We start from the raw sequence: 10,981 nt of genomic DNA on the forward strand, positions 1-10,981 counted from the left end.
TCTTCATTCTTCAATTAATATTCACCAGGTGTATTTTCCAAAATTGTGACTTTTCTAGTTCTTTTACATACCATACACATAGTTGTTTCAGTTAATAAGTTCTGATTGGTCAATTGATCACAGCCTGCATTCAGTAAGTAGTCTTACATTTTGAGTACATTTCTCTTATATCAATGAACTCAAAAGTTTACACTGTTGTGGAAACCAATCTGACTTCTGTTCTTAAATGTGAAAAGCTAAGGATGTAGATGTGGAGAGTGAGCCCTAGTCGTATTGGAATCTCATGCCTAAAGTTGTAAAGATAGACGTTACTGGCCAAATGATATTTGTTATACTCTTTGTGTGTACAAATATGTAACAACAGATTTATGCACGACTACAATGCACCAATAAAAATATGCGAAAAGTCAAAAAGACAGAAATAATTGGGGAAAAGAAACTTGGGAGAGCCGAAGTACAAAATGTAACCAGAGATACTCTGACCAAAAAGACAATATGTATATATAGATATGGGTAGACAGATATTTGTTTCAGAGCCCATTTTTATATGCATTTTAAAACTTTTGTGGTCTAACATGTGGGAAACTAAAGGAATCTGTTATTCTAGAATCTCATTAACTTCAAAGGTAAATTGCTTTTTTTTCTGTGTACCCCAAAACCTTCCAGCTCACCAGATTTCAAGGCATTTGTTTTTGTAGATAAGGAAATCAAGACGATAGGTGACTTAGAGTTGAATTAGTCAGGCTTGCTCTTTAAAGCAGTCTCACCCTTTGCTCTGCCATACCACACAGGAGAATTGACCCATTTTCACATACTTAGAAACCTCCGTGGGTGTGCTCATTTCCCACGGTCCTTGCTCTAACTTCATTGGCTTTCTTTCCTACTTAAAAACTTAGAAACTAATTTTCTTTTCACTTACAAAAAGCACTATATAAAGGAGAAGTAACAAAACAGCAGACCAGTTTTGGCCCACAGTGTTTTTCAGTACTGAATTTTAAAACCAGGAGAGTTTATTCAGCACTCTGGATTTGCTTCCGAGCAACAGTGAGCCACGTTCCCATGACAGCCCTTAGCTGGGGTCCCCTTTACTCATGCCAGGCGCTCAAGTTCCCATCATCTGCCTGACCTTACGGGCATCAAGGATTACAGGCACTGCCTGGATTATGGGATCATCAGCTTTAACATTTTTCAAATAATGTGCATGGAGGATCATTTTCTATCCCTGAACACCTCCAGGGTTGCAAATGTTTCCCAGTGTTTCACATCAGCTGAGGGTCCTGGTCTCTGCCTACCTGCCTCTGTAAGCATTGAGCAAATCGGAAATTAGAAGAATTCAGTTTAAAAAACTTCAGATGGCTCTTTTGGTAAATAGACTCCTAGCTCTTGTAAGAGACGAGAAGACTTTGCCCATTCCCTCTGTGCTTGAGGCATTTCAGTTCTAATAGGGTGCTTGCCAGTCTGGGCATGGGCTTCCTCTCCTTTCCCCTTGCTACTCCAAGGCAACAGTGTCTCTTGGGATCTGGTAAAACGTGCAGAATTTAGGATTTCACCCAAATCCATTGAATCAGACTTTGCATTTTCAGATCCCTGGGCCAGGCATGTTGAAGTTTAAGAAGTACCACTGGAAGGAGTAGTGAGAGATACCATTTCTCCTCCTCATCCTGTGCCTCTGTCCCAGGCTAGCCTTTGGTGGCATCAACTCTCCCACCAAGACCAGGACTCATGTGACACCCTCCAGCCCCACCATCATCCCCAGGCCAGATGGCCCTGATCCAACAGGCCATTTTGTGTCTCTGCTTCACCAAGATTCTTCCCCCAATCTTTTTTATCCTTCAATGACATTTCCAAATGGATATTATTCATTGAGGTAGAATGTAGCCAGCGTGGTTTGTGAGTAGAAGTTTCTCCCTCCCTGGGGCTTGTGTTCTGTCTCCTGCACCAGAAGACAGGAATCAAACAGTGCTACCTAGGGGACTGGTTCAGTGGTAGAGCATGTGTTTGGCATGCACTAGACCTGGGATTCTGTCTTGAGCACCATGGGAAGCAGGACTATATAGTTACTTTTGTTTATGGAATTTTATGAGCCCAGATCAAATTTTCTTTCCCCAAAACAACATGAAGCCCCTCTGATCCAGCAGTGGACTCAACCGCTCCCATCAATACCCAGCCACATGGGGGTGGGGGGGTAGGGAAGTACTGTGTAAGACAGTCTGAGGTCAGGTACTACATATGCTAAGGCATTCATTCATGGAGTTCATAAATACCCATCTGTGTACCCACTGGGTCATCCACATTTGACTGGCCTTCTCTAATATACCTGATCTACACCAGGTCCTTTCTTTCTATAGAGTCTGTACTGCAAAACTCAGAATAATTTTTCCAGGCTTATACATCTCTGTCCTGCCAACATTGTTCTCCCATTAAGAGTAAAAGAACAGAAGCTAAGGATTAGGCATGTTAAGAGAAAAAGCAACTCAAGACCTTTATTCTTTTGAAGTAGATTTGGTTTGATGGCATTTAGAGAAGAAAACTTTATGTAATGGTTATTATTATGTGATAGCACCAAAAGTTTCTACATATTTTTCTTTTGTACTTGAACCTTCCAATAAGATGTTTTTCCATTGCTGTGTTAAAAATTATTAAGGAAATTGGCAGTGGCAGAGGAAGAAAAGAGAGGAGTGGGAACAAAAAGGAAATGAAGTGTGAAGTGGTTACAAATAATTGCTATTTCAAACATAACCCTTTCACACTGGTCTTATGTCTAGTAATTGCTTCCTAAGCTTGGTGGCTGTGGGACGACATGGAGGGAGCCATCCCAGGGGTATCAGTCTCATGAATAAAGAAAGTAATGTGAGAGAGAGACAAGGGGGTTTGGAAGGAATGCTTCTAGTAGATAGACTGGTATTCCTCAGCCTTGTGAGTTGAGAGTAATGATTTTTATTTAATGTTGCAAGGGGGTACTGAAACCCACCTTAACAGTTAGACAGACAGGCATGCAAGAAAGCCTGGCCTGTTGATGATTGGGGCTTGTGGTCCTAGTAGGATGGAATTAGAAAAGATGATGGTAAGAAAAGAACAGTCTGGCAAGAGCTTCAGTGCCTGTGGATGTTATTTTATAGCCACAAATCAATCATTATTCAAAGAGTGTTTCTACAAGAATAGCAAAGGCAGGAACCATAGAAAAGCCCATTCACCAGTATTCCAATGTGCCATTTTGAAATTGGAAATAACTCCCATATCTCAGCTGCTTAAGGCCACGTGGATTTTAGAATTTGAAAGGATTGTAATAATTTCATCCAACCAAAACATGCCTCAAGAGAAGGGACATAAGCTCTGTCTCCCACCACCCACTAAACCACATTGGCATATGCTAAAAGTTGACTTGGTCCTTGGCACAAAGCTGATGGGTCCCCATCTCTGGCCCTGCTTCACTCTGCCCCTAAAGCTTTCGGCACTGTCCCCTCTGAAGGCATTTTGGAAGCTCCAAAGGTAATCAGTGGTTACAGTACTATAGGGGTAGAAAATACACTGATCCCTCTCCTGCCCATCATAAGGGTCATGGCTGATAATACCCCCATACAAAAGACAGGTTAACAAGAGAAAAACCTAACAAACTATTTGACCATAATTTTATGTGGCACTGGAGACTTGAAATTGAAGAAGCAAGGACTCAGGGTGAACTGTTGTATTTTATGCTTAGGTTAGATGAAGTGAAGCACAGGCAGCCACACAGAAACATGATTGGACAAAAAGGGTATGATGTAATAGTAACAGGCTAGGTAGGCCCAGCAAGGCCTGTCTGTTCAGATATTTCCTGGCCTCTCTATGTAGCATTTCCCATCTGGAATTAGGGTCTTAAGACCTATCATCAAGCAGGTAGCTCAAATAATTTCGTTATGACTACTGTTATTCAGGCAGAGTTATAGTAAGATTTTGAGATTTTATGGTTGCTTGAGGAAAAAGGGGTTCTGGGGTTCTGGTCTCTATAACCTGCCTTGGGAAGAATTCTAATTTTTAATGACTTGACTTGGAGAAGGATGAAGAGTGAGAAACAATACAGAAGGTCAGAGAGACTGTTACTTCTGAGGCCTTCATTAGGGTATCTTCTTCTGAGTCCCAACATGACATGCTGCCAAGCAGATGCATGGCCTGTGCTGCAGACAACTCTCTCCCAAGTGTCCTGGGTGTGATCTGCAGGGTTGCCTCCCAGCCCAGGCTTTGCTGCCTGCCTCTAGTCCCCTGGGCTCAAGGGTAGGGGATTAAGATTGTGTTTTCATCCCCAGGAGGACCCCAGAGTCACCTTACCAGTGCAGTGGACTCAGGGTGGTAGATGAGACCCAGAAACTCTGTCAAGGAATTTGGGTCCCTCTGGCAGTTTTATCCAAAATATACATTCAAGAAAACAATCTCATTTAATCTTCATGGGAGGTGGTGGTTTTTAAAATTAAATTGAGGTATCAAAATAGAACTGCACAATTAAAGGAAATCATTATGTAGGAATTGCCTTGGGGTTTCTCAAATATTGCATAGGAAAATATTTTTATTAGAACAAATCCCTTTGCAGATTACTAAAATTGTCTCCAATAAAACATGATGGATTCTATTTACAGATGAAGAGTTTCAGAAGATTATGGAGCTCCTGTCTTCATGTTCTTACTGAAAGGCAATTTTAGAGCAATATCACCTTATGTATTTTTTTTTTTAAATCTAGTTCTTTGACATGTTAGTTGAATAGACTGCTTTCTTAATATTCCTAATTATAACCAAAGATGCTGATAAGGTCGTTAACTAGTTGCTTTGGGATGCCTGATGATTGGCAAATGGTTTATGGCTGCGGCAATAGGAAATGAGAATTGTCCCAGGGGTCAATGTTACATTGTATTGTATATGTGAAATAGAAAGCTCATAAAGTTGTGTCAGCAGTATTAAAAAGTCTCAGATTGTAGTGAGTTTTTTTGTTCTGGTTTGATTTTCATTTTTGGTTTTGCTAATCGAGTTTTTCAGAAAGCCATGTATAAGCCCTGTGAATGCTTAAAGTCTTGTATAAATTTTCTATACCTTAAACTAAATTATTTAGGAATGATTGACATTTTAAGATTTCAAGTATTCTAGGGGATTTGAGAATACATATGCCACAAAGAAATTTTTGACTTCTGCTCATTAAAGTGTGAGAAATTATGGAGCATTAATAGTCATTCTCAAAATTTTTAATACCAGAAATTAAGCTTGGGTTTGACAAGATGAACTTCGTACACATTTTTGAGTTCAGGAAAATGTTTGTCAAATGTATTGATTGCCCAAGTAAGGTAACTGACACAGTTGCCTTTTTCTTCAACTTTTTTTTTTTTTAATTTCCTGCCAATTCCATTTCTCGCCCATCTTTTCAGTTTCTGAAGAGTTAAAGAAGTGATTGTCTCAAGTGTTACAGATCAGTCACAAGTTTTGCTTCATTGCAAAAGAGATATATTATAAACGACCCATATTGCAACCTAAAGCAGATAAGGAATTCTTAGGAAGCCAAAAGCATTTAATGAGCTGGGGAACAGAACCGGGCTTGGCTGAACCCTCCCCTTCTCCATTCACTAGTATTTCCTGGGTTTTGCGCTAAGTAATGCCGACCGGGCGTGTTCAGGAGGCGGTCCTCACCAATGGGGAGGCAGCTCGAAGAGTTCGCGCGTGGGAAACCTCAGCCCCTTTTTCTTTCTTGTAAACCCCCGCATCTGGCCGCCCGTGCGCGTCGGCGCAGACTCGGATGCTGTCCGTTTCATCCTCCCGGTGCGGTTAACCGGGAATTGCCTCCGTGGAGCCGGCTTAAGGGGGGACCCTCAGGCTGGCGGGCCGGCGGGGGCGGAGGCGCTGCGGGGTTCCTCTGTTGCTAGAGCCGTGATGTCACCCGCCCCTCCTAACCCGCGGTTGGTTGTTTTGTGTTTCAGCTCTGCCTGCAGTTGAGCACAAAGACCTGGAGGAGACTCCCACAGCCTTCAGGGAGAAGAAAGGAGGCAGCGACTCCGATTAAAAGGAACTTGTGGCTTGTGGCCTTTTTGTTGTTGTTGTTGTGCAGGGGCCTCCTGGAAGGGGAGGAAAAGTGCATTAAAGCCACATTGGCGGTTAATGAGCTGTGAGATGAGGCGCTGCTGTCGCTGCTGCTGCTGCTGCTGACACTGATTCCACGATCCCTCTGCTGCCCTTTGTGCTTCATGTACATGTGTCTATTCAGGCCGGCCGGAGGCGCCCAGAAGAGAATCCACCACGGCTGCCGGGGAAAGACCGCCCACCATGCCCACGGAGACGCTACAGACAGGTAGCATGGTGAAGCCGGTCAGTCCCGCGGGCACCTTCACGTCGGCCGTGCCCCTGCGCATCCTGAACAAAGGGCCAGACTACTTCCGCAGGCAGGCCGAACCCAACCCCAAGAGGCTGAGCGCCGTGGAGAGGTTGGAAGCCGACAAGGCCAAGTATGTCAAGAGCCAGGAGGTGATCAATGCCAAGCAGGAGCCCGTGAAGCCGGCCGTGCTGGCCAAGCCCCCCGTGTGCCCGGCAGCCAAGCGCGCGCTGGGCAGCCCCACTCTCAAGGTGTTCGGCAACCACGCCAAAACCGAGAGCGGGGTGCAGCGCGAGAACCTCAAGCTTGAGATCCTGAAGAACATCATCAACAGCTCCGAGGGCTCCAGCTCGGGCTCGGGACACAAGCACAGCTCCCGAAACTGGACGCCACACCGGTCCGATGCCACCACCGACCTGCACCGGCACTCGTTCGCCGAGTCCCTGAAGGTCTACCCCACGCCAGGCCGCGGCAGCCCACAGGAAAGCAGTTCGCACGTGAGCAGGAGACTGCTGGAACAGTCGGCCGAGTCCTTCCTCCACGTCTCGCACAGCTCCTCGGACATCCGCAAGGTGACCAGCGTGAAGCCCCTCAAAGCAATCCCCTGCAGTAGCTCTGCCCCTCCTCTGCCTCCCAAGCCCAAGGTCGCCGCCATGAAGTCACCTGAAGCAGATCCCGTGGAACCAGCTTGTGGCGTCAGCCGAAGACCCTCCCTCCAGCGGTCTAAGTCGGACTTGAGTGACAGGTATTTCCGAGTGGATGCAGACGTGGAGAGGTTCTTCAACTACTGTGGACTGGACCCCGAAGAGCTGGAAAACCTCGGCATGGAAAACTTTGCAAGGGCTAATTCTGACATCATCTCCCTCAACTTCCGCAGCGCAAGCATGATCAGCTCAGACTGTGAACAGTCTCAGGACAGTAACAGTGACCTTAGAAATGATGACAGTGCCAATGACCGGGTGCCCTATGGCATTTCTGCCATCGAAAGAAACGCTAGGATCATCAAGTGGTTATATAGCATCAAACAAGCTAGAGAGTCGCAGAAGGTGTCCCACGTGTAAGAGACACTGTGCGTGGAAAGGAGGGAGGGGCGGGTCTGTCTGTGCATACGCAGTTGTGAAGGTCGTGAGGTCTCCTTGAAGTGTTGTGAGCTTCTCCACTCTTTGTGTTGCTTGTTGTGCAATGTTTTCAAGTTGCATGCCTGTCAACATGGCGACTGGCCTGCCTTCCTCCTCACCATCGCTGCAGAGCCTGCCTGGACACCCATCTGCCAAAAGTTTCAGGCCAGAATCTACTTAGGGCTTTGCTCTCTAGCAAAACTGTTTACACACACATACGCGCACACACACACACACACAAAATGGTATACGATTTCTTCAATATTTATGTGGTTCTTGTGTTTTTATATCCCGCGCTATTGTGTCTTAATTAAAAGTTTTATCAACTGGCTTTTAAGTTGAGAGCAGAATGTTTTTGAAATAAAAAGCCACTTTGCCTACATGTGAGACCATAACAGTGAGCAAATCAATGAGTTTTGCTACCAAACAGATAGTGACTGACTGAAAATAGAACCAGGCTGGGTTTTCTGTGGAATACAGTGGTTAGCCTGATGTTAGTCGTTTACATGTTGAAATTTCCGCTTGCCACTTAGTGGAGCCGTCAGTAGGTCATCAGTGCTACTTTGTGATTCCGAGTCAGTGTGTCCATGTTAATGGTTCTGTGTAATACTGACCCCAAGGAAGACAATCAGATATGACCAAGGATGGTTAAATCTAGGAGTTTGGAGATTTGGGGGTTTTGTTGATGTTGTTTAGATTGGAATACTTCAGAAATGTCTAGTATTTATCTTTCAACAGGTATGACCACCCTAAAGCTGAATGCCTTTATTAAAAAATTGTTTTATGTTCTGGGTTTTTGTTGTTGTTTTGGTTAAGAACTACTAATTTCATGCTGTTTCTCTTCCTCCCTTTGTTGCTGTTTTACTTGGGGGAGAGGAGAGGAACTTGTGTAGGTTGAGCTATCTGAAGACATGAACAAAAAAACGGAAATACCAGCCATATCAGTATAAAGCCTCCCATTCAAAAGTGAATACATTTGATGACTGAACCATATCTGAGCAATGTGATTCTGTTGTCTTGCAATATGTTATTCTCCCAGGCTGTGGATCTTTGTTACAGTTCTAGGAAACTGTCGAAACCCAATCCTCTGTAATTTTTCCACCCTATGGTCTCTAGTGCTGCCTCACCTGGTCCCCTTTTCCCCTAATAACCTGTCCTCCAGGTGGTATAGTTAGCTGTCAACCAGCTAACGGTTTGGTGTGGTAGCAGAGAAGTAACCTTGTGGTGGTCTGTCATTGCTCTGATCATGCTCAGAAGTTCTCAGCTGCAGCACCCTAGACTTCATCAGCTACTGGGAAACTTTCTGGTGTAAATGCTGTAAGACTTTGTACATACTTCACTTGTTATGAAATCTTTAAGAAAAAGGAAAAAAAAGTTCCACTAATAAATAGCTCTCTGGTGCAGGCACTAATGGTGGTCGGTTGTTTCTTTGTTCTTTCTTTTTCTCCCTCTATGAATGACTGGACCAGGAGGGCATTGTGGATAGATAGTCTTGAAGAAACATTCCATTAAATTGTTTTCACCATATCTCAACTATTCTGAACAGCAGCACCCTTCATTGTAGCTGTAGCAGCATGTTTTTGCAAAAAAAAAAAAAAAAAAAAAAAAGTTACATCAAGATCCCTGAATTATGCTGCTGCCTCTTTCCTTAATTCACACTTCTTTTATTTTTATCTTTTCTTTAAACATCAGGATTTTCACATCTTCCACAAGACTCTTCAGTTGTAAATATTCATGAGTTCTTACTGTGGAGGCATACCTTTAAAATGGCTAGCCCTGTTTTTGTTGGTACCAGCCCAACATCCACTATGCAGGTTCATGCATTTCTCCACTCATTCCCCTTTTAATATGTCACTTCTTGAGTGACTCCCTTTTTGGGCATCATTGTTGCCACTAGACTTCCATGACCAATAACACAGTCTCTCCCTTGAGGAATTTCAATCCTCACATTTAGCACTCCTTTTAGTGGGTGTGCCTCATCTCTTATTATTTGAATTTCAAATTTTCAATGAGTATTTATTGGATCAAAGAATTTGAAGATAAACATTTCTTCCAAGGTTCCACACAACTTGCAAATATAAACGAAAGCAAAATTTAAAATGTAATTTTCAGAAACAAATGGTAAGTATTTCCAATTAGTGTTGATTAAAAAAAAGCACTTTTGGTTTCTTGACTCATTGTACCGGTTTTGAATTCTCTCTGATTGTCTTTCCAGAAGAAACATTAAAATGTTTCTAAAGAATCCAGCTATGAATGTTGGTGATACAGTGCACTCAAGGTTATAGAATAAAAATAAGTTTTCTTAAAAGAAAATTCTAACAATAAAAGTTTCCTTCCCTCACCATTTATCTAGAAATGTGGCCTTTTAAAAAACACTTGGCTTAGTATTTGCATATCTATCTCCTTTTAGAGCTACTGAAATACTAAAAATAGATGTTATTTTCCTAAGGAAACCATTTTGGGGGAGATGAGCACTTCTTACCTAATTTAATATCACTGCTTATGCTATTTTAATCCAGGATTGTATTTGAATCTTACTGTCTTTCAATAACAATGTGTGATCTGTATTCAGACAGGTCTATAAATCTTCCCACTATAATTCAGTCTAATCCTCTGTGGCCTTATTTGTACAATAGACAACTGTTAGGCTTTTAGTTCCTAAGAAAGATGAGAGCTCATTATTTTCTTTTTGTTCTTAAAGTTTCTATAGAGGATGGTTTCAAATGCTTAATATTAAATTCTAAGAATGAGACATTTCCTAATTGTGAAGTGCTTATTCTTCTAGCTCATGAAAGTATTATGGTTCATGCACACATGTGTATACGATTGTAGTATTGGTATAAATATAGTTTCATCATATAGTCCACGTTTTTTCCTATACAATGCAGCATTAAATGTGATTGCACTAAATGGCTCTGGATACTAGCTGCTGCTTTCTGAATTCTACCAAATCCTAACACCATCTTTCCATATCTGTCCCCTCTGTCATTGCCTTAATTCAGGCTTTCACCATCTCTTATTTGGTCTGCTGTTGCTAGAACTTTCTAAGTGGAAGTCCCCCTTACTACCCTCCCAACCAGTCTCTTCCTCATCCCATCTCATGCCACAGATAACAAAATGAATTCTGGTCACATCACTCCTCTGTAAAAAAAAAAAAAAACAAAAAAAAAAACCCTCTGCTTGAATAAGTTGCTGATACGATAAATCCTTAACTTCTCAACAGAACAGAGAATGAATCACCCAGCCAAGCCCTAAGGCTCTGACCAAAGGGAAGTGTCCCAAATAAGAACATATTACCATTGCATTTATGATCTATGATATTTAAAAAAAAATCCCAAAAGCCAGAAACTTAAAACCATAATCATTGGTGATCCCAGTATGCAAAGATCAGGAACCCTGGCGTGGCTTAGCCAAGTTGTCTCATGAGGCAGAGACCAGAGGCAGCGGGGCCTGCATCATGTTTTGTGGGCTGAAGGACACTCCCTCAAAGGTGGTTCCCATGATGTTAACAAGACTCCTCCATTCCTCACAATATGTACCT

General features: G+C 42.8%; 1 protein-coding gene across 6 annotated transcripts in view; it reads left to right on the plus strand.

Annotated features, from left to right (window-relative positions):
- The window catches only part of FAM110B (family with sequence similarity 110 member B), a 159,952-nt gene extending 149,297 nt beyond the window's left edge, over window positions 1–10,655 (plus strand). For all 6 annotated transcript variants that reach the window (XM_081265799.1, XM_081265798.1, XM_081265797.1 and 3 more), the window contains one exon: window positions 5,934–10,655. In XM_081265799.1, the coding sequence (XP_081121925.1) occupies window positions 6,277–7,383 (1,107 nt within the window). In that variant the 5' untranslated portion in view covers window positions 5,934–6,276 and the 3' untranslated portion in view covers window positions 7,384–10,655. The remainder of the gene's footprint in view (window positions 1–5,933) is intronic.
- Window positions 10,656–10,981: the final 326 nt, after the last annotated feature.

Source organism: Spermophilus citellus (assembly GCF_964194105.1).
Source record: "Spermophilus citellus genome assembly, chromosome: 14".
Taxonomy (NCBI): domain Eukaryota; kingdom Metazoa; phylum Chordata; class Mammalia; order Rodentia; family Sciuridae; genus Spermophilus; species Spermophilus citellus.